Source organism: Panthera tigris, chromosome B1 (genome assembly GCF_018350195.1).
Source record: "Panthera tigris isolate Pti1 chromosome B1, P.tigris_Pti1_mat1.1, whole genome shotgun sequence".
Classification (NCBI taxonomy): domain Eukaryota; kingdom Metazoa; phylum Chordata; class Mammalia; order Carnivora; family Felidae; genus Panthera; species Panthera tigris.
The window spans coordinates 118,557,799-118,583,014 of record NC_056663.1 but is presented as its reverse complement, the minus strand read 5'-3'; the positions used below and the strand labels follow the sequence as shown (position 1 = coordinate 118,583,014).

Genomic DNA, 25,216 nt, shown 5'->3' with positions numbered 1-25,216 from the left:
ATAAAACTTTCTGGTGCCCTAGTCACTACAGTATTTGAATCTTATCATTGTATTTGAGTTAGGTTATCTACAGAAAAATTCAGTCTTTTCCAAATGTTTCATTTTCTATAATATATTTAAAATTAATTTTAAAATGTCCTATTAAACAATAAAGCAACAGGAATCATATATTGAGTATATTTAAATTGTTTCAAAAATATTTCAGAAAAAATATCTGTGTGCTTGTATACAAAGAGAATAAATACTTCTATAAATGAACTATATCCACACGTATATAGTAAATATAAAAAGAAGCTATAAAGATCATATTACATTGAAATATTTCTATATTATATGTATTCTGACTAGAGTATGTTCATAATTTGCATACAGCAAAAACAAAGAAATAAGAGCTAACTGTACACTTACCAAGAAGAGGTGGAAGTTGAGGCACTGAAGGTACTCGAATGAGTTCCAAAATTTTACCCCCAATCATGGCACTATAAAAAATAATTAATAATCCAAATAAATTTCCACCAGGGAGAACTTCGGGGCCTGAGAATGACCAGGCTACACACCATAACATAAAAAGTGCAACTCCTGAAATATAAAAAAAGCATATATCTATACATCTACATAGACATAGATATATACATACAAAAGATGATTCTATTTTATCAAATATCATATTAATAGCCAGGCCTATATAATGATACATAACATAGACTAATGTTGCTTGCTAGTATGGTTGAAAAAATATCTGTTTAACATATATTCCAAAGTCCCTGTCAATTTATGGCACAAGTTTTTAACAAAGTATTAGTATTTTAAAAAATATTTTAAGGGGTTCCTGGGTGGCTGAGTCAGTAGAGCATCTTACTCTTGATTTTGGCTCAGATCATTATCCCAGGGTCATGGGATCAAGCCGTGCATCAGGCTCTACACTGAGCATGGAGCTTGCTTAAGGTTCTCTCTCTCTGTCTTTCTCTTTCTCTCTCTCTCCTTCTGGCCCTCTCCTGCTCACACATGCTCAGTCTCTCTCTCTTTCTAAAAATAAAAATTAAAAAAAAATTAGAAGTATATGTGAATCCTTTAAAGTGCTAAACATTTCTCACAATATATGACATTTAAAAAATTCCATGGCAATATGATGAGCTTTACTTCATTTTATATTTTAGAGTAGCCTTTGCATCATGAATAAAAAGATAATTGGTTGTGATAAGAATTCTCAAATTTATAGTAGATCAGAGTGGTAGAGTGCCAACTTTTTAAAACAGGACCAGAATAAATCTTTGTGCTGGAAGGATACTTCAGTTGATATTTGGCATAAATTATTAAAGGGATTTAATGGCTAGAAAAAAAGTGAACTTGGTCTTTGGGAGAATATAATGTATCTTAGGTTATATGTAGGAAGTACAGGTAAATAGTGTGAGAAGGATAAGTTAGTAGATATCTTCTTTCTGGCAACTAGATTCTCAGGAAAGGCCCTACTCACCAGGGAATCCATAAGTTTCTGCAAAGGACAAATGATTACACTGTAAATTGCCACCTGCATATTAAACATTTAACATATTTTACTATAAATCATAATTCCTAATACTTAGAACAACTTAAGTGCATTTTTTAGCTGTGACCCCTTTTTGGCTCCATAAAACTGGCAGGATAGAAGAGGAGGATTTTGATAAACTCAAGGCAAAAAGTTAGAACTAAGATTCTTGTTCCTCTGCTCTGACTGTTGCCATCCACAAAACTGGAACACTTGAAAGACTAAACTCTTACTAAATGGACCAGAAGATACTATTCTACTGACAAAGGGAAAAGACAGGGCAGTTTGTTTGTCTTAGCTGGTCTCTAGTTGGCAAAATCACCTCTGGGAACTCATATATAAAATTAGGCCTCAACTACCTTAAGGCTAAGTCTCAAATTTACATGATTTGCTTGGTTTGGGAATCCCCAAATCCTAAATACAGCATAAAAAGTATCTTCCCATGGAACTAGGCCTTGAGCAATTAGTAGATTCTAGTTCAAAATATCCCCAATAGACACTCCTGATTCCAAACTGTATAAACCCCACTGAATCTGAATTTAAGATAAAAATTTATAAAATAAGAAGTAATTCCCAATGATTTGGACACAGGAAGCAAAATGATTAAATTATTCTAGGATTAAATTAAAATAGATACTTAGACATAATGTTGAGAAACCACAGACCACCAAAGACAAAAATAAGGTCTTAAAGATTCCAAAGAGAGAAAGATAATCATAAAAAAATAAACATTGGAGCAGATTCTCAATTCTCAATAGCAATAATGGAACGTGGACAATAATAAAGTCTTCAAAGTACAGAGATAAAATATTCAATGTTGAATTCTGTAGCCAGTTAAACTATCATTCAAACAAAAAACAAATTAAAGATATTGTCAAGTTAATATATATCTAAGAACATACTCCATTTTCACTGAAAACAAAAACTATTGAAAGATATGTTTTAGGAATAAGGACATAAGAACAAAAAGAAAGATGTACAAAGAAATTTGCAAACATGTAGGTTAGTCTAACCAATTTTAGAACACATTACTAATCAAAATGGCTAATCAGGGGATATAAAAGTAAGTGGGGAAGGGGTTGTCAATAATGATGACCTGAAGAGATAGGCAATTTATCTCAACAAAAAAATCCCTCCATGTAAAGCTATAAACAACAATAACAACAACAACAACAACAAACCAATAATTGTAGGATCCTGAAAACTGACTAATGACAGTTACCAAATTGAGAAGCATTTATTAAAAAAAAAAAAAGATGCTAGGGTTTTATGTAGGACTGGTTAAAGTCTGAGGCCTTCCTGCCTGGGACTGCTATCATTCCTCCCTCATTTCCCCACTTACTTCATTTAGGAAACACTGTAGTTTTACCATCATGGAGCTAGCTTAAAAACCAGCCACTTTGTTGTGAGGGGAGGTGGGATAGATATGGAGTAGAGGGAGAAAACCCATGACTTTGCTGGGTAGAAGTGGCAGATTGGTTTCAGAATAGGCAGAGGAAATATGCTGTGGTGCCAGTTTGAGGTTGCAGCTCAAGTTGAGGTGAGTGGCAGATATGGTAAAAATTTAACTGGGAAATGCTGGATATGACAGAATCACAGAAAGGTTGAGGTAAGTTCTCCACATATGTGTGGCTGATTGGATGTACGTGTATGCAACCACAGAGAAGACTCCTGAGAGTATGGCAAAAAGTAAAAACTGATGTGAGACTTGACTACCAGCAGCAATTCTGAATGCATTCTTCAACCCACTTATAGGATCACTTGGCAGAGGGTGGAAGCCTAACTGGCTTGAACACAATGTCTCCCCCAAATCATTAGGTGACTCTTAAGCTATGCAGACAAATTAGAAACCCCTAGGAAGATAGGCTAAAAACAAATAAACAAAAAGTAAGACACCAGGTGCTGCAAAACCATGGCACAGAATGATTCCACAGTTTAAGTACATGCAAATTACCCAAACAACAACAATGAAAACCTTAAAAAAATAAAACTGAATTCAAAGTTGCCATATGTGTAACTAAAATGTTTAATTTTCAGCCCAAACTTACTAGATATGGAAAGAAATGGGAAAATACAACCCACATTCAGGACAAAAAAGCAGTCAATAGAGACTGAGTGAATAAGTCCAGTTGCTAGATTTCCAAAGTTTTCAAAACAGCTATTATAAATATATTCAAATAATGAAAATAGGACAATGTGTCAATTAACAGGGAATATCAATAAAGAGATAAAATTTATTTGAAAATGAAAATCTGGAAATGAAATGTACAAGACTTGAAATGAAAAGTTGACTAGAGAGGCTCAACAGCATATTTGATCTTGTGAAAGAAAATATCAGTGAACTTGAATATAGATCAATAGATATTAATCAATCTGACAAGCAAGGAAAAAAAGAATAAAGAAAAATGAACAGAGCCTCAGGCACCTATAGGATACCACCAAGAGTACTAACATATGCATAAAAGAAGTCCCAGGAAGAGAAGAGAAAGACATAAAAGGGCAGAAAAATACTTGAAAATATAATGTCTGAAAACCTCTCAAAGTTAATAAAAAACATTAACTTATAGATTAAGAAGCCCAACAAATCCCAAATAGAATAAGCACAAAAGATCCACACCTAGAGACATCATCACCATCATCAAATTTCTGACAACAAAATACAAAAGAAAATCTTGGAAGTAGTAAGAAAATGACTCATTATGTACAGGGCAACAATAATGCAACTAACAGCAGCATTTTCATCAGAAAAAATAAAGGCCCAAAGGCAGTGGGGTGACATTTCAAAAATGTAGAAAAAAACCTGTCAATTAAGAATTCAATATCTAGTAAAACCATTCTTCAGGAGTGCCTGCATGGCTCAGTTGGTTAACTGTCTGACTCTTGATTTCAGCTCACAGTTGTGAGACTGAGCCCTGTGCTGGGCTCTGCATTGGGCATGGAGCCTGCTTGAGATTCTCTCTCTCTCTCTCTCTCTCTCTCTCTCTCTCTCTCTCTCTCTCACCCCCCCATTACCCCCAGCCCCTGTGTGTGCACTCTCTCTCTAAAAAACAAATAAACAAACACCTATTCTTCAAAGTAAAGTTGAAATAAAGACATTCTCAGACAGATGAAAATAGAAAAATTCACCCCTAATGAAATACTAAAGAACATGCTTTAAGTTGAAAGGAAATGACACAAGATGGTAATTTGGACCAATAAGAAGCAATAAAGTATACTGGATATGGTAAATAAATACCTAAGTATAAAATATTATAAATATATTCTCATTTCACCTCTTCATTTAAAAAAACTAAGATTATTAAGAGCAGTAAGAATAACAAAATATTGTTGAGTTTATGGCATATAGAGGTCTATTGGCTGAAAGCTGCTATATAACACAGGAATTAAGTGTTGGAGATGATTATTAGAATTCCCAGAGAAACCACTAAAACTAAAACCTCTAAAACACAGCTAAGAAGTCAATAGGGAAATTTAAATAGTGCTCTAACAATACTTCGTTAGCACAAAAGAAGCATGAACAGAAAAACAAAAGACATGACACTTATAGAAAACAAGGAACAAAACAGCAGGCATAAACACAACCATATCAGTATTTATGTTAAACTTGAATGGTTTAAATTCAAAAGGACTGTCATACTGGATTTTTTTTAAAAAAAACAAGATCCAACCATATGGTTTCCATAAGAAAGATACTTTGTATGAAACAGATAAGCTGAATATAAAAAGATGAAAAAGATATATCATGCAAATAGTAATCATGAATCAAAGAAGTAATAACAAGAGAAATATATCTTAATGAAAACAAAGCATTTCAGTATTAATGGGATGTGTTGTGCACAGACGGAAATGTATAAGCTTTAAAAAATATTAGAAAGAAAGAATTATCTAAAGTTAACAATAAAAACTTCCACCTTAACAACTTAGAAAAACATAAATAAATCAAACCAAAAGATAGTAGGATGTATGAAACAAAAAATAAGTGGAAAACAATTAAATAGAAAAGAGAAAAACATTAGAGAAAGTCAATAAAATAAAAAAATTGATTGTCTTTAGCTAGACTGACAAAGGAAAAAGAGAGAAGGTATAAATTACCAAAATCAGGAATTAAAGAGGAAACATTACTTTAGACCTTACAAAAATTAAAATGATGCTAAAGAAATATTATAAATAATTTCAAGCTAAAAAATTAGACAACTAGATAAAATAGACAAATTCCTAGAAAGAATTTCTGGCAACCAGAAGGGGGGGTTGGCAAAATGGGTAAAGGGGGTCAAAAGTTACAAACTCCCAGTTATAAAATAAATAAGTTGTTGGATATAATGTACAGCTTGGTGACGATAGTTAAGGCTACTGCATTATATATTTGAAAGTTGCTAAGAGAACTTAAAATTTTCATTACAAGAAAAAAAGGTTTCTATGTATGATGATGGATATTCACTAGACTTATTATGTTGATTTTGATCATTTTGCAATATACACAAATATAGAATCATTATATTGTGCACCTGAAACTAATATAAGGTTATATGTCTGTTATACCTCTATTAAAATTTCTTTTAAAAAGACAATTTCAGACAAATAAAAGCTAAAAAGAATGCTAGAAGACTTTTACTACAAAAACAAAACAAAACAACAACAACAACAAAAACTACAAGTTTTTTAGAGTGAAGGGAAAGAATTCCACATGGGAACCCAGAATGCCAAAAAGAAATGGAGAGAACCAAAGAATGTAAATATGTGGAGAAATATGAGAATTTTTTTAATGAACAAAAAGACTTTTGGCTTTTTTTAAAGCAAATGTAGCAGTAAAAAAAAATTATATATATATATATATATATATATATATATATATATATATATATATATATAAATGTAGAAGCAAAAATAAGAATGTAGAAGTAAAAATAAGTACAATTGCAGAAGTAAAATAAGAATGTAGAAGTAAAGAACATATATATAAATCTAGCACAGAGGGCAGAGGAGGAATAAATAAAGTCATACTGCTGCAAGACTCTTCTACATTATCTTGATGTGAGGGATGGTTACAGAGCTGTATACATTTGTCAAAATTCCTTGAGCTGCACATTTAAGCCTTAAGTTAACATTGTGGTATGTTAACTATATTATAATTCAATAAGGCACAGTCAATAACAAAAAAAAGTTTATAAGATGATGGAGAGGTTTGGGGGAAAAAAACAGGGCAAGCATTAACACACAAAAATTGGCAATTATGAACAAAACTGCTATAAACACCTATGTGCAGGTTTTTGTGTGTATAAATTTTCACCTTATTTTGGTAAATACTGCCAAGGAGCATGGTTGCTGGAGCATACGGTAAGAGTATGTTTAGTTTTGTAAGAAACTGTGGAACTGCTATCCAAAGTGTCTGTACTATTGGCATTCTTACCAGCAATAAATGAGAGTTCCTGTTGCTTTACATCCTCACCAGCATTTGGTGTCAGTGTTTTGGAATTTGGGCATTTTAATAGGTATATAGTGGTTTCTTATTGTTGCTTTAATTTGCAATTTTCTAAAGACATATGATGCTGAGAATATTTTCATATGCTTATTCGTCATCTTCTTTGGTGAGGTGTCAAAGTCTTTTGCCCATTTTAAAATCAGAGTCTTTCTTCCATTGCATTGCCTTTTCTCCTTTATCAAAGATCAATTGACTGTCTTTATGTGGGTCTATTTCTGGGCCCTCTATTCTGTTCCATTAGTATATGTGTCTGGTCTTGCACCAACATCACACACTCTTGTTTATTGTAGGTTTATAGTAAATCTTGTAATGTTTATTTATTTTTGACAGAGAGAGACAGAGAGAGAGAGACAGAAAGAATGAGGGGGGAGGGGCAGAGACAAAGGGAGACACAGAATTTGAAGTAGGCTCCAGGCTCTGAGATGTCAGCACAGAGCCTGATGCAGGGCTTGAACTCACAGGACCATGAGATCATGACCTGGGCCGAAGTCGGATGCTCAACCGACTGAGCCACCCAGGTGCCCCTATAGTAAATTTTGTACTTGGGTAGTATTAGCTCTCCAACTTTTAACTCAGTCTTTTGCCTCTCTATATAAACTTCAGAATGAGTTTATTGGTATTCACAAAGTAACTTGCTGGGATTTTGACTGGGGTTGTGTTGAATCTATGGATCAAGTTGGGAATGATGTTTCTTTGTCAAGTTGAGGAAGTTTCCCTCAATTCATAAATTGCTGAGAGTTTTTATTATGATGGATGTTGGATTTTATCAAATGTTTATGCTACATCTATTGTTATTATCATGTGATTTTTTCTTCTTTAGCCCACTGGTGTTATGGATTACAAGAATTTGTTTTCAAATATAAGTCAACCTTGCATATCTAGAGTAAATTCCACATGGTTGTGATGTATAGTTCTTTTTATACATTGCTAAGTTTTATTTACTAACATTTTGTTGAGAATTTTTGCTTCTGTGTTTATCAGAGATATTGGTCTGTATTTTTCTTTCCTTGTAATGTCTTTGCTTTCAGTATGAGGCTAATGCTGACCTCATAGAATGAGTTGGGAACTATCCCTTTGCTTCTATCTTCAGGAAGGACAGTATAGAGAATTGGTATAATTTCTTCCTTAAATGTTTGATAAGATTCACCAGTGAAGCCATCTAGGTCTGGTGCTTTTTGTTATGGGAGGTGATTAAGTATTGACTCAGTTTATTTAATGGATATGCCTATTCAGATTGTCTATGTCTTCTTGTGAGTATTTTGGCATATTGTGTTTTTCAAGGAATTTCTTCTTGGCTATCAAATTTGTGGGCAAAAACTTGTTCACAGTATTCCTTTAATATCTTTTTAATGGGATCTGTAGTGATGTCTCCTCTTTCATTTCTGATATTATTGATTTGTGTCTTTTTTTTTTTAATTAGCCTAGCTAGAGGCTTACTGATTTTACTGATCTTATCAAAGAACCAGCTTTTGATTTCATTGATTTTTCTCTCTCGTTTTCAGTTTCAATGATATCTGCTCTGATTTTTGTTATGTCTTTTCTTCTGCTTACTTTGGGTTTAATTTGCTCCTTTTTCAGGTTTCCTAATGTGTAAGTTTAGAAGATTGATTTAAGATCTTTATTCTTTTCTAAAATATTCATTCAATGTTATAAATTATCCTCTAATTTCACTACTTTCACTGCATCTCACAAATTTTGATAAGCTGTATTTTCATTTTTATTGAGTTCCAAACATTTAAAAATACTACTTGAGGTTCTTTCTTTGGCCCATGTGTTATTTAGAAGTATATTGTTTAATCTCCAAGTATTTTAGGATTTTCCAGCTACTTTTCTTTTGAATTGTAGTTTAAATCATTTGTGGTCTGAGGGCATCCATTGTGTGATTTTTATTCTTGTATGTTTATTAAAGTGTTTTTGTATGTGTATGATAGAATGTGGTCTATCTTAGTGAATGTTCCATGTCATCTTGAGAATAATGCGTGTTATGCTATTATTAGATGAAGTAGTCTATAATTGTTCATTACATCCTGTTGATTGATGATATTGTTGAGTTCATGTCCTTATTAATTTTCTGCCTGCTGGATCTGTCCATTTCTGAGAGATTGTTTAAGTTTCTAACTATATTTGTGGATTCATATATTTCTTCTTGCAGTTCTTCCAGTTTTTGCTTCATGTTAACTCCATGACACATGTCAACATGTCTGTTGTCAGACACATATACATTAAGGATTATCATATGATCTTGGGAACTGACCCCTTTATCATTATGTAATACCCTTCTTTATCTCTGATAATATTACTTACTCTGAAGCCTGCTGTCTGAAATTAATATTTCATCTTTCTTTTGATTAGTGTTTACATGGTATACCTTCTCCATCCCTTTATGTCTAATTTATGTGTGCCTTTATATTTAAAGGTGGCTTCTTATAGTTCTTGGTCTTTTGATACACTCTGACAATCCGTCTTTTACTGGTGTATTTAGACCATTCACATTTAAAGCTATTATTAATATACTTAGATTAATATCCACCATGTTTGTACTGTTTGCTATTTATTGCCCCTGCACTTTGTTTCTATTTTTGTCTTCCCTACTTTTTTTCCCTTTTGTGGCATTAACTAACCATTTTATTTTATTAAAAAAATTTTTTTTTAAACGTTTATTTATTTTTGACACAGAGAGAGACAAAGCATGAATAGGGGAGGGTCAGAGAGAGAGAGGGAGACACAGAATCGGAAACAGGCTCCAGGCTCTGAGCTGTCAGCACAGAGCCCGACGCGGGGCTTGAACTCACGAACTGCGAGATCATGACCTGAGCCGAAGTCAGACGCTTAACCGACTGAGCCACCCCGGCGCCCCCAACCATTTTATTATATACTTCTATTTTCTTTCCTTTATTAGTATATCAGTTATATTTATTTTTTTCATTTTCTTTTTAGTGGTTGCCCTAGAGTTTGCCACTAATCCAACTCCACTTTCAAATAATACTGTACCACTTCATGGATAGTGCAAGTACCTCATAAAAACACAATATTCCTGATTCCTTCCTCCTGTTCTTGTATCATTGCTTTCATTCATTTCACTTATACATTAGCTATCATTAGTGAATATATTTTTGCTATTACTGTGAACTGGTATCTGTTCAGTAATTTAAGAATATTAAAAACATTTTTGTTTTACCTTCACTTATTCCTTCTCTGATGCCCTTCCTTCTTTATGTAGATCTGGGTTCCTGACCTATATCATTTTCTTCTGTCTGAATTTCTTTTAACATTTTGCAAGGCAGGTTTACTGACTCAATTTTTGTTGGTCTAAGAAAGTCTTTATTTATCCTTTACTTTTGATGATGATTTTTTAGGATACAGAATTAGAGTCTGGTGTGTTCTTGTTGGTTTTTGTATTAACACTTTAAATACTTCATTTCACTCTCTTTTTGCTTGCATTGTTTCTGAGGGTAAGTCAGACATAATTTTTATCTTTTCTCCTCAATAAGTAAGGTGCTGTCTTCCCCTCTGGCTTCTTCAATATTTTTTTAATCTTTGATTTTCTGTAGTTTGAATATGATATACTTAGGTGTGGTTTGTGTGTGTGTGTATGTGTGTGTGTGTGTATGGTATTTATCCTGCTTGGAATTCTCTGGCTTCCTGGATCTGTGGTTTTCTATCTGAAATTAATTTGGGGGAAATTGTCAATCACTTGCTTCAAATATTTCTTCTGCTGCTTTTTCTCTTCTCCTTTTGCTATTCCCATTTCTTTTTGTAGTTGTCCCACAGTTCTTGTATTTTCTTTTTTTCGATATTTTTCTCCTCTTTACTTTTCAGTTTTTGAAGTTCCTATTGACATATCCACAAGCTCAGAGATTCTTTCTTCAGCTATGTACAGTCTAGTAATGAATCCATCAAAGCCAGCATTTCCATTAGGGTCTTTAATTTCTAGCATTTCTTTTTGGTTCTTAGAACTTCTATCTCTCTGCTTACATTACCTGTCTGTTCTTACACGTTTACCTTTCATTGGAGCCCTGAGTATTTTAGTCATAGTTGTTTTAAAATCATAGTCTGATAGTTCCAACATCCCTGTAATATCTGGGTCTAGTTCTGATGCTTTGTCTCTTCATGTTGTGTGGGTTTTTTTTTTTTTTGTCCTATTTTTGCTTAAAAGTGAATATGATGTCCTAGGTAAAAAGGCCTTTAGTAATATAGTGGTAAGTTGTGAGGGGAGGAAAAGAGTTCTTTAGAATTCTTAACCAGTCTTTAGTGAGCCTGTGCTTCTGGGCTGTGAACCTCACAAGTGCCTCTCAGGTTTTTTTTCCCTACCCCATTAGGTTATATAGGATGGCTAGTGGAGGTTATATTAGAGGGGGCAGGAGTTGGTTCTCTTTTCCCAGATCAATTTGGCTCTGATAAAATCCTCATAAGTTAGGTTCTGACAAAACAGTTTCTTTTGAGGGACAATATAAGAAGAACAGAAAACTGTTATACTGCACATGATTACTTTCCCCCTCCCCTTGCCAGATGGCTCCTGGAGGTAAAACTCATGAAAGTGTGTCTCCCACACCATGACTGGCCTCCCTCAGACTTATCCACACTGAGTTTCTAGCCAATTTGTCAATAACAATATTGGTTTTCCTATCCTAGCACTGGTTCCTGCTGAGGTTTCTACTCTGATAAGCTATGATTCTCTGTATCCACATTCCTGTTTCCAATTTTAGGGACAGTTATTTGCCCTGTGACCTTACTTCTTTGATAGAGCTAAGAACAGTTGTCAATTTTTAAGTTTGCTTAGCTTTTTATACGTTGGTAAGATGGAGTGATGATGGTGGACCAGAAACTGGAAGTGTCTAGGATATTATTTTTCAGCTCTAAACTTTCAAGACTGCTTCCTTCAAAAAACTGATGATAAGATTTTAATGGAGAAATTCTGGCCCTCAGATTATTTGAAAATCATAGCTGGATGTATAATCAAGCTTTTCTTTCATTTATTTAAAGGCAAAACAACTTCATAAAAATAGTTATAAAGTAGCTATTATTGAAAATAAGGTATCTTTATTGAAAGTAAACCTAAAAGAAACAAAAATGGAGTAATAACCTAAAACCTAAACTATTTCCATACAATATCCATTTCTTTGGAACTAGGCAAGCTACCACCTGAGTAGAAGACATAAACTTGATTAAAAGTGATGAGACTGATTTTTGCATGTGGTTGAGAGTTTAGATTTCTTACTTAATTTAACTTATATACACTATGGGATTGGTGAATTAAATATGATTTGTAGAGAAACTGTAGCTCCATCTCTATTATCTAGAATATATGCTATTATCTAAAATATTATCTAGAATATATATGTTTTAAGAGTTTCTTTAGTGAATGTTAGGGTGAGAGAGAGAGAGAGAGTGAGAGAGAGGGAGACAGTGAGAAAGAGACGCACACACACATAAGACACAGACAGATAGACATGGAGACAGAGAGACAGAGACAGAGAGACAGGAAAAGAGAATATAAGAATATACATTCTCCAAGATAGAAACATGGAGGAAGATCATTTTCCTATAGTTTACTCTAAATTTGAAAACTCAAAAATTAAAGAAAACAAAGGGGAAAACTGGTTATAGATCTAAGTATATACGTTTGCAGTCTCAATACTGGTATTTATAAAACTCCTAAGTTAGTTCCTGAGCAAACTGCAGTCCTCAATCTCAATGGAAAATCTTTGGTGACCAATACGTTTTCCACTCTTCACTGCCCCTGACCCTACTCCTAACAAGTGCTGTATAGACACTGCTCATGATATAAGGTATAAGGCCATGGGAATGTGCATGTAAGATCTATGTGTAGAAATTATATTTACAAAGGAGTCCAATCACTTATACTATCAGATGTTCAAATTTAGATTCAGAACCTTAAAAATACTGATGTTAATCTCAAACTTTAGCCTGTACTACAAAGCTATAATCATCAAGACAATATGGTATTGGCACAAAAACAGACACATACACCAATGGAACAGAATAGAGAACCTAGAATTGGACCCACAAATGTATGGCCAACTAATCTTTGACAAAGCTGGAATGAGTATACAATGGAAAAAAGTCTCTCTAGCAAAGGGTGCTAGGAGAACTGGATAGCAACATGCAAAAGAATGAAACTGGACCACTTTCTTACACCATACACAAAAATAAACTCAAAATGGATGAAAGACCTAAATGTGAAACAGGAAACCATCAAAATCCTAGAAGAGAAAACAGGCAACAACCTTTTTGACTTCAGCTGCAGCAATTTCTTACTCAACACATCCCCAAAAGTAAGGGAATTAAAAGCAAAAATGAACTATTGGGACCTCATCAAGATAAAAACCTTCTGCACAGCAAAGGAAATAATCAACAAAACTAAAAGACAACCAACAGAATGGAAGAAGATACTTGCAAATGACATAGCAGATAAAGGGTTAGTATGCAAAATCTATAAAGAACTTACCAACCTCAACACCCGAAAAACAAATAATCCAGTGAAGCTATAGGTAGAAGACATGAATAGACACTTCTCCAAAGAAGACATCTAGGTGGCTAACAGACACATGAAAAGATGCTCAACATTGCTATGTTACATAAACTTTTTATAACTCTTATATCATATAAAAATTATATGATAATGAGATGCTTTGAAATTTTAATGGGAAAGAAAGTTTTATACACTTCTTTACAAGGCAGTAGTTGTTTTAAAATTGGGGTCCTAATTTTATTAAGAACCTTAATATTGCTAGGAGTATAATATTCCTTCCAGCTGACTTAAAATTAAATATCAAAAGTATGTTTTAAATAAAAATCTTTAATCAATGCTGTTTCTAATCCTCAAGATTTAACATAAAAAGTCATGAAAAACATTAAAATATATACCTGTTAAGCAATTATTACTATTTTTTGACAGAGTTAAGGAAATATTTCCTCTTTGTCCACGTATTGTTTGTAATAGAGCTGAAGTATACAGCCAATTTGATCTGGTTTATATGGATTAAGCAGTGGCTTTGTTGGTTTGTGTTTTAATGTTTATCAAATATACCTCTCATTTTCTCTCCACTTACATTTCTTATTTCACATACCGTTTGTAATAACTTTATTCAAATTTCCTTGTGGAAGACAAGAATACTTCTTTTCCTTCTGTGGTTTTGTTTCCTCTGTTTGTGACAAGACACTTTCCTTAGTTTCGTCATGTTCACGAATACTACTATCTTTGAGGATCTGAAGTAAAACAAGGAAATCTTTTAAGACATATACTTTCCATACTATTTTATGAATGTACAAAACCACCGAATCTCATAATTAAGTTCATATTATTACTGTCATCATGGAGAGTTACACATATAAAAGAATATTCATGCATTATGTCATTAGGTATTTGGGGATGTCACAGGAGTGCACTTTGTAGAGCACCTTAATTTAGCTTTTATAGACTTGTCCCTGCCATTTTCATTTGTGGTTTATGCATACTGGATAAGTGAGCCTATAGTATAAGCAGAATAATTAAAAGTGTCCCTCTTCAGTCTTACTTCCAAAGATTATTCCATAAAACTTTTGTAGAATGAAAATACAACTGAGTTGGAAAGAAGGTGAAATATAATTCTACTTGGACTCATTTCATTTGAAAAATTATATAACTGGAAAAAAATGAAAAAAAAAGATCAAGCTTTCAGAAATTCAAGGCTCATGCTTCCACTGTTAATCATAGATAACATCCTTAGGTAGTTCATGAGTTTAGATACATCTTCCAGGCTTTAAATGCTGGTTAGTCTAACTATGAAACTGCTGATTTAGAAAAAAAAAAAAAAAGGACACTGTAGTTTGTGAGAATATTAAAAGGCTTCTTCCAAGGTAAACAAAACAAGACAAACAAACAAACAAACAAACAAAAAAAACAGAATAGAGTTAACCCTAAAATAAAGATCTTCAAATTTGCTTTACTGTCATTATGGTGTCTATGTGTGTGTGTGTGTGTGTGTGTGTGTGTGTGTGTGTGTACGCATGTATTCGCATGTGCACAAACAGGCCAACACTGTAAGTGTATTGTTAATACTCTGAGTGCAGTGGAGAGAGATGTGAGCTTATAGTGTAAGCAGACGTGTCTCTCTCCACTGCACTCAAATGAAGAGAGTGCACTGTCACAAGAAATGGTAACAAAGGCTAGAGGCATGGACAGATTAAGGAAGGGAAGAGGAAAGAAACATTTAGTAACTAGGGAGACAGAGGCACCACAGCAGCTGATGTAAATGAATTATGTGGTTCTTTAATAGCAAACTTCTTTAAAATTAATCATAATTAATCTGCTGGAGTTCTGGTATAGAGACTTATTGGAAAGTCTGTCACTATACAAAAGGGCCAAGAATAGACACAAAGGTGAATTTTGATTAGTTTGGGTGAAAGTGCATATACAGTAAGACCATATTATTTTAAGTTTTATTATTTCAGAATGTATAATAAATTGACATAGACCAGGATGAAGTCTTTACAGATAAATAAAACAGTTAGAATCAATGACAAATGTTTTATATATTTAAAAGAAGATTTTTTGAGCCCTTAAGAACTATAGAAACCTCTTCCTATTTTAAAAAGTAAGCAATTTTTAAAAAGTAAATAATTTATAGTTCTAATTGTGAGCAATTACTATGTAGTAAAACTAGACCAACAAAACGTCTATTACTTACTCTATACACTTGGGAAAATAAAAACTTGGTTCTCTTCAAATATACAGCACAGTGTTTTAGTTAATTTAGATTTGTCTTTACCTCTTGTAGTTTAAATTACTGAGTTTTTCCTAGACGTGGCAAAAAATAATAAAACATATTTCCATTATTCCTAAAACCTGCCTTTTTTAGCCCCAAAATAATCTTTAGTCACCCCTTTCCATCTTTTCGTTCATTTTTCTCATTTCTTAGGACTTATTTAAATTAGTTATTTTCAGGGGTGCTTGGGTGGCTTTGTCGGTTAAGCGTCCAACTTCGTCTCAGGTCATGATCTCATGGTTCGTGAGTTCGAGCCCCATATCGGGCTCTGTGCTGACAGCTCAGAGCTTGGAGCCTGCTTCAGATTCTGTGTCTACCTCTCTCTCTGTCCCTCCTTCGATCTCACTCTGTCTCTGTCTCTCCAAAATAAATAAAGATTAAAAAATCTTTTAAATTACTTTTAAATGACCACTTCTCATTTTTTAACCAGACATACAATAGAAACTTAATAAGTAAACTTTAAAAATAAAATCTAAGATCAGATTGATTTTTATGTCTCATATTACAAAATAGTTTTAGGTTTTTACCTGAGGAGTTGTAGATGATGGGGTGTTTTTATCCTCCAAATGTTCATTTTGTGGTTCTGTGGTGTACATGCTAATATTTAAAAGAAAAATAATTTGAAAAAAAAGTACTATAAATCCATCTGAAACAAACATGGTTAAGCGGGATTAATTTTTTAATGATTTTTTATCATAAACTTGTATCACAGTCAAGTTAAATACCTTTATAGCTAAGACAGATCCAAATATTCATTGTAAAGTTATTAAGCAAAATCATGTGCATAAGTTTTAAAAACTTATTTATCACACAGAAATTTCAAAATTCTCAGTGGTTCATAATGTTGGGTCATATCTTAAGAGCAATACATAAGAAAACTCAGTTCTTTATTTTATGCACTGAAATAATTTCCACCATTGATTTACTCTATGTTCAGTCACATTCCTGTCAGAAGAGAGTACAAAAGTTTTTAAAATATGATCAACTACATTAATACTTACATCTATAAGTTACTGATACAGACTGTCTTTATATGCGGTCCATTTGAAAGATCATCCTTTACCCATTGCATTCCAGTGTCACCTTTGTTGTAAATCAGGTGACCACGTATATGTGAATTTATTTTTGGATTCTGTTCTGTTCCACCAGTCTATTTCTCTATCCTTATGCCAACACTACACTAGTAGTTGTATAATAGGAATTGTTATCTGGTGGTGTAAGCTCTCTAGCTTTGTTCTCCTTCAGAGTAGGATTGACTCTTTGTCTCTTTGTGTTTCCACATAAATTTTATTTATTTTTTTTAAAAAATTACTTTATTTATGTATGTATGTATGTATGTATGTATGTATGTATGTATGTATTTATTTTGGAGGAGCGGTGGAGAGAGAACCTTAAGCAGGCTTCATGCTCAGTGGGGAGCCCGATATGGGGCTGGATCCCACTGCCCTTGGATCAGGACCCGAGCTGAAATCAAAAGTTTGGTACTCAATCTACTGAGCCACCCAGGTGCCCCTCCACATAAATTTTAGAATGAAGTTGTACATTCACACACATACACATACACATACACACTCTCTATATCTGGTGGAATTTTGACTAAAACTGCATTGATTCTGTAGATCAATTTGGGGAGAACTGACATCTTAACAATATTGAGTCTTGTAATACTTACACATTGTATACATCTCTCCATTTATTTAGATTTTCTTTAGTTTACCCTAATATTTGTAGTTTTCAGTGTAGAGGTCTTACATATCTTTCATTAGACTTATTCTTACATAGGCTTATTTCTAGGTAATGATGTTTTTTGAGATGTACCAAAAACAGTACCATTAAAAAAAAACCTGTTGCTTGTTTTTTGCTGGTATACAGAAATACAAGTAATTTTTATTTATTTACCTTGAACCTAGACCTTAATAAATTCACTTTATTCTAATAGTCTGTAGATTCTTTTGGATTTTCTAACTATACAAGCATGTCGTCAGCAAATATTTTTTAATTTCTTCCTTTCTCAATTTTATACATTTTTTAAAAGTTTATTTATTTTGAGAGAGAGAAAGCACGAGCAGTGGAGGGGCAGAGAGAGGGGGAGAGAGAGAGAATCTTAAGCAGGCTCGGCACTATCAGCACAGAGGCTGAAGCGGGGCTTGATCTCACGAACCATGAGATCATGACTTGAGCTGAAATCAAGAGTCGGAGGCTTAACCAATTAAGCCTTTTTGTTTGTTTGTTTTTAACATGAAATTTATTGTCAAATTGGTTTCCATACAACACCCAGTGCTCATCCCAACAGGTGCCCTCCTCAATGCCCATCACCCACTTTGCCCTCCCCCCATCAACCCTCAGTTTATTCTCAGTTTTGAAGAGTCTCTTATGGTTTGCCTCCCTCCCTCTTGAACTTTTTTCCCCCCCTTCTGCTCCCCCATGGTCTTCTGTTAAGTTTCTCAGGATCCACGTAAGAGTGAAAACATGTGGTATCTGTCTTTCTCTGTATGGCTTGTTTCACTTAGCATAACACTCTCCAGTTCCATCCACGTTCCTACAAAAGGTCATATTTCATTCTTTCTCATTGCCAAGTAGTATTCCATTGTATATATAAACCACAATTTCTTTATCCATTCATCAGTTGATGGACATTTAGGCTCTTTCCATAATTTAGCTATTGTTGAAAGTGCTGCTATAAACATTGGGGTACAAGTGTCCCTATGCATCAGCAATCCTGTATCCCTTGGGCAAATTCCTAGCAGTACCAGGGCTAGTATCCAAAATCTATAAAGAACTCACCAATTTTTTTCTTTCTTTACTGCACTGGTTGTTAACCTGTATTTACAGTTGTTTTATATCCTTGCTGACCTTGGTATTGTCTGTATTTGTTTTAACATAGATCTGTTGGTAATAAATTCCTTCATTATTTGTTTACCTTAAATGTATTTCACCTTCACTTTTGAAAGGGATTCTCACTGAATACAGAATTCCATATTAGAAGTTATTTTCTTTAAGAATTTTAAAGATGTCTTCTGGCTCCCATAACTTCTGTTGAGAATTTAATTGTCATTCTTACTATGGTTCCTTTGAAGATGATATGTCTTTGGCTGATATTAATTATAGTTGTTATTTTTTTTCATTGTGGTAAAATATACATAACAAAACTTTACCATTTTAAAGTACACAGTTCACTGACATTAAGTACATTCACATTATTAAGCAACCATCACCACTATCCATCTCCAGAACTTTTTCACCATTCCAAACTGAAATTCTGCATCCAACTCCCCATTCTCTTTTCTCCTAATCCCCTGGCAACCACATTTTACCTTTCATCTCTATGAATTAGACTACCTCAAGTACCTCCAATAAATGGATTCACAATATTTGTCCTTTTGCATCTGGTTTATTTCACTTAGCATAAGGTCTTAAAAACTCATCCATTTTGTATCATGTATCAGAATTTCCTTCCTCTTTATGGATGAAAAACATCCCATTGGATGTATATATCACATTTTGTTTATTCATTCATTCACTTATGGATATTTGTGTTGTTTCTACCTTTTGGCTATTGTGAACAATCCTAAGAACATGGGTGTGCAAATATCTGTTCAAGTCTCTGCCTGAAAGCTGCTAGATCATATGGTAATTGTTTCCTTTTTCAAGGAACTGCCTTACTGTTTTCCACAGTGAGTATGGCTATACCATCTTATATTCATACCAGCAATGCACAAAGGTTCCAATTTCTATGTATACTTGTCAGCACCTGTTATGTTGTTTTTTGATAATAGCCATCTTAATGGGTTTGAAATGGTATCTCATTGTGGTTTTCATTTCCATTCTCCTAATGATTACTGAGCATCTTTCATGTGCTTATTGACCATTTGTATATCTTCTTTAGAAAATATCTGTTCTAGTCTTTGCCCAGTTATTAATTGGGTTATTTATTTTTTGTTTTCAAGTTGTAAGGGTTTTTTATATATTCTGTGTATTAATCACTTACCTGATACATTATTTACAAATATTTTGTCACTGTGGGTTGCCTTTTCTCTCTGTTAATGGTGTTTTTCAATACACAAAAGTTTTTAATTTTGATGTAGTCCAATTTCTTTCTTTTATTGCCTGTGCTTTGGCTATCTTATCCAAGAAACCATTGCCAAATTCAGTATCATGAAGTTTACTCCATTTTAAGAGTTTTATAGTTCTAGTTTTTGCAGTCATAGTCATTTTAACATCTTTGTTTGCTAACTGCTAACTAAAAATTCTGAGTCACCTTTGAATCTGTTCCTATTTTCAATTTTCTATCTTGGCTGGTAGTCATATAGTATTGTCTAATAGCTAGCATGGCTAATAATTTGTATTGAAAACTTGACATTGTGTATAAAAATTCAGTCTCTAGATAATATCTTGCTCCAGACAGAAATATGTGGAGTGGGGACAGTGTTAATCACTAAGCAAAATCAGAGCTTGGTTGAGACAGCTTTGCAACTTTCAGTTTTTACCTCAATGTGTCCCAATTTCTGGGGAATAGTTCTCTAAGAATTTTGCCTTAGATGATGTACTCCCCAAATTATGGTAGCCTCACCTATTTTCCACAGATCAGGATACCTTACCACTTCCCCTTTGGTTTACTCCTTTTGTTCTTGCTTTACTATCCCAGAATAGCTGAATAAACTTCTCCACGGTGACATAGCTATAAATAAGGAGTTAGGTGGGGCCAGAATCAGGCAGCTGGTTCCAGAGCCTACACTTTTTTTTTTAAAATATAATTTATTGTAAAATTTGTTTCCATACAACACCCAGTGCTCATTGTGACAAGTGCCCTTCTCAATGCCCATCACCCACTTTCCCCTCTCCCCCACCCCCCATCAACCCTCAGTTTGTTCTCAGTATTTAAGAGTCTTTTATGGCTTGCCTCCCTCCCTCTCTGTAACTTTTTCCCCCTTTGCCCCTTCCCTTCCCCCTCCCCCATGGTCTTCTGTTAAGTTTCTCAAGATCCACACATGAGTGAAAACATATGGTATCTGTCATTCTTTGGCCTGACTTATTTCACTTAGCATAATACCCTCCAGTTCCATCCATGTTGCTGCAAATGGCCAGATTTCATTCTTTCTCATTGCCAATTAGTATTCCATTGTGTATATAAACCACAATTTCTTTATCCACTCATCAGTTGATGGACATTTAGGCTCTTTCCATAATTTGGCTATTGTTGAAAGTGCTGCTTAAATATTCGGGTACATGTGCCCCTGTGCATCAGCACTCCTGTATCCTTGGGTAAATTCCTAGCAGTGCTATTGCTGGGTCATAGGATAGTTCTATTTTTAATTTTTTGAGGAACCTCCACACTGTTTTCCAGAGCAGCTGCACCAGTTTGCATTCCCACCAATAGTGCAAGAGGGTTCCCATTTCTCCACATCCTCACCAGCATCTATAGTCTCCTGATTTGTTCATTTTAGCCACTCTGACTGGTGTGAGTTGGTATCTCAGTGTAGCTTTCATTTGTATTTCCCTGATGATGAATGTTGTTGAGCATCTTTTCACGTGTCTGTGGCCATCTGATGTCTTCTTTAGAGAAGTGTCTATTCATGTCTTCTGCCCATTTCTTCACTGGATTATTTGTTTTTTGGGTGTGGAGTTTGGTGAGTTCTTTACATATTTTAGATACTAACTCTTTGTCCAATATGTCATTTGCAAATATCTTTTCCCATTCTGTCGGTTGCCTTTTAGTTTTGTTGATTGTTTCTTTTGCAGTGCAAAAGGTTTTTATCTTGATGAGGTCCCAATAGTTCATTTTTGCTTTTAATTCCCTTGCCTTTGGGGATGTGTCAAGTAAGAAATTGCTGTGGCTAAGGTCAAAGAGGTTTTTTCCTGCTTTCTCCTCTAGGGTTTTGATGGTTTCCTGTCTCACATTCAGGTCCTTTATCCATTTTGAGTTTATTTTTGTGTATGGTGTAAGAAAGGAGTCTAGTTTCATTCTTCTGCATGTTGCTGTCCAGTTCTCCCAGCACCATTTGTTAAAGAGGCTGTCTTTTTTCCATTGGATACTCATTCCAGTTTTGTCAAAGATGAGTTGGCCATACATTTGTGGGCCCAATTCTAGGGTCTGTGTTCTATTCCATTGGTCTATGTGTCTGTTTTTATGCCAATACCATACTATATTGATGATCACAGCTTTGTAGTAGAGGCTAAGGTCTGGGATTGTGATGCCTCCCGCTTTGGTTTTCTTCTTCAGTATTACTTTGGCTATTCGGGGTCTTTTGTGGTTCCATACAAATTTTAGGATTGTTTGTTCTAGCTTTGAGAAGAATGCTGGTGCAATTTTGAGTGGGATTGCATTGAATGTGTAGATTGCTTTGGGTAGTATTGACATTTTAACAATATTTATTCTTCCAATCCATGAGCATGGAATGTTTTTCCATTTCTTTGTATCTTTTTCAATTTCCTTCATAAGCTTTCTGTAGTTTTCAGCATACAGATCTTTTACATCTTTGGTTAGGTTTATTCCTAGGTATTTTATGGTTCTTGGTGCAACTGTAAATGAGATCAGTTTCTTTATTTCTCTTTCTATTGCTTCATTATTGGTGTGTAAAAATGCAACTGATGTCTGTACATTAATTTTGTACCCTGCAACTTTGCTGAATTCATGTATCAGTTCTAGCAGACTTTTGGTGGAGTCTTTTGGGTTTTCCATGTAGTGTAACATGTCGTCTGTGAAAAGTGAAAGTTTGACTTTATGTTTGCCAATTTTGATGCCTTTGATTTCATTTTGTTATCTGATTGCTAATTCTAGGACTTCCAACACTATGTTAAACGACAGTGGTGAGAGTGGACATCCCTGTTGTGTTCCTGATCTCAGGGGGATAGCTCTCAGTGTTTCCCCATTAAGGATGATATTAGCTGTGGGCTTTTCATAAATGGCTTCTATAATGTTCAAGTATGTTCCTTCTATCCCGACTTTCTTGAGGGTTTTCATCGAGAAAGGATGATGTGTTTTGTCAAATGCTTTTTCTGAATCTATTGACAGGATCATATGGTTCTTAATCTTTTCTTTTATTAATGTGATGTATCACATTGATTGATTTGAGAATATTGAACCAACCCTGCAGCCCAGGAATGAATCCCAGTTGATCATGGTGAATAATTCTTTTTATAGGCTATTGAATTCGATTTGTTAGTATCTTGAGAATTGTTGCATCCACATTCATCAGGGATATTGGCCTGTAGTTCTCTTTTTTTGCTGGGTCTCTGTGTGGTTTAGGAATCAAAGTAATACTGACTTCATAGAATGAGTCCAGAAGTTTTCCTTCCCTTTCTATTTTTTGCAACAGCTTGAGAAGAATAGGTATCAACTCTCCTTTAAATGTCTGGTAGAATTCCCCTGGGAATCCATCTGGTCCAGGACTCTTATTTTTGGGAGATTTTTGATGACTGATTCAATTTCCTCACTAGTTATGGGTCTGTTCAAATTTTCTATTTCTTCCTGTTTGAGTTTTGGTAGTGTGTGGGTGCTTAGGAATTTGTCCATTCCTTCCAGGTTGTCCAGTTTGTTGGCATATAATTTTTCATAGTATTCCCTGATAATTGCTTGTATTTCTGAGGGATTGGTTGTAATAAATCCATTTTCATTTGTGATTTTATCTATTTGCATCCTCTCTCTTTTTTTTGAGAAGCCTGGCTAGAGGTTTATCAATTTTGTTTATTTTTTCAAAAAAACAACTCTTGGTTTCATTCATCTGTTCTACTGTGTTTTGTATTCTATGTTGTTTATTTCTGCAGAGCCTACACTTTTAAAATTAAAGTTCCTATAATATGCCAGAAACTCTGCCAGACACAGATGAAAATTTTCACAAGGAAATGGCAATAATAAATCCATTTTCAAAAAGAGAGAAGAAAAATCTATCAAATATCTAACTTTTTGGCTTTTCCATTTTAGAAAAGAAACTATTAAAAATAAGGGCCCTAGAAAAACTTCAAAATAGAGCATAATGAGTAAGTTATAGGGACGCCTGGGTGGCTCAGTCAGTTAAGTTTCTGACTCTTGATTTTGGGTCAGGTCATAATCTCACAGTTCATGAGATTGGATTCTGCGTGGGGCTCTGTACTGACAGCGCAGAGCTTGCTTGGGATTCTCTCTCTTTCTCTCAAGTAAATAAATATTTTAAAGAATAGTAACAGAAGGCTAACATTATTTAGAAATAGCTCATAGGAAATCAATTTATAAAAGTGTTACAATCCCTAGCCATCATTTCATTGCCTGTCATCCTGCCTTCTACATGCCCCTCACCTCCCAAGCCCCTTCACTGAGTACTCTGGAACTTCTGCTAGACTATTATCAAACTCTCAGCCTCTTACATTTTCAACCTATTTTCAGAGCATTTTCTCAAATTCTGTGTTCTATCTGAAACCAAGCACTTCCCTTAAGGACACTTCTTTCCCTATGGTTCTCTTACATAATATCTGTTTATTTGCTACCATTCTTTCTGACACCCTACTGCTATTTCTAAACATTATTATTATTAAAAAATTTTTTTTAAATGTTTATTTATTTTTGAGAGACAGAGCATGAGCAGGGGAGGGGCAGAGAGAGAGGAAGACACAGAATCCGAAGCAGGCTCCAGGCTCCAAGCTGTCAGCACAGAGCCTGATATGGGGCTCAAACTCATGAACTGAGAGATCACGGCCTGAGCCGAAGTCGGACACTCAACCAACTGAGCCACTCAGGTGCCCCACTAAACATTAATTTTAAAAACCTTGCTGCTTTGAAACTTGTGTAATTTGACAACACCACCTTCTCTCTCTTCTAATCTCTGTAATTTACTGACCTCATCTTGGTCCCTTTCCATTATTCACCAAAAGCATGAGCACCTCAAATTTGTAATGCTTGTGAGTCTTAAACATACACTTGGATAATTCAGCTACTACCTTGGTTCCTCAGTTCTTTACTTCCTTTCCAATAAAGGAAAGGCCATACTAGACCTTTCCATAATCTGAAATGTTCTATAATCAATAATCACTAATTCAAACATCTACTTGTAAAAATATTACCTTATCTTCTTTCAGTTTGCTTGTTCAATTGCATTTGCTTCATCCCTACCAATTAATCTTTAACATCAGGATGTGTAGTGCAATGATACTTTTAGTTCAGACTTTAGCCCTTTCCCTCATTACTTCCTTTTGTATTTGATGTGTGATCTACCATCTCCAAAATATTACTAATATCCTAGTCTCCTGAAATATGGTTACTATTGTACCTTTTTAGAAAAATCTTGATCCTGCACTGACCTATTATCTCATATTTTGATTCACTTATATGAGCAACTGAATACTGCCATAGAAAGTTACACTAGAGAAACCTGGCATCACTATAAATTCATAACCAACAGCCTCTAGTGGGCCTTTAAAATGGACCAAACCCAACATATACATTCTGTCAACTCATTTTCCCCAACGACTATT

At 34.3% G+C, this 25,216-nt stretch overlaps 1 protein-coding gene across 10 annotated transcripts in view; it reads right to left on the bottom strand.

Moving 5' to 3' along the window:
* SLC9B1 (solute carrier family 9 member B1) overlaps window positions 1–25,216 on the bottom strand; it is a 72,333-nt gene that overhangs the window by 34,939 nt on the left and 12,178 nt on the right. For 8 of the 10 annotated variants that reach the window (XM_042984114.1, XM_042984115.1, XM_042984113.1 and 5 more), the window contains 3 exons: window positions 16,300–16,369; window positions 14,096–14,234; window positions 409–579 (listed from right to left, as the gene is read on the bottom strand). In XM_042984114.1, the coding sequence (XP_042840048.1) occupies window positions 409–579; window positions 14,096–14,234; window positions 16,300–16,369 (380 nt within the window). Of the gene's footprint in view, window positions 1–408; window positions 580–14,095; window positions 14,235–16,299; window positions 16,370–18,556; window positions 18,638–18,692; window positions 18,713–25,216 lie in introns of those variants that run through there. The other 2 variants (XM_042984112.1, XM_042984111.1) reach the window with 2 other exon arrangements.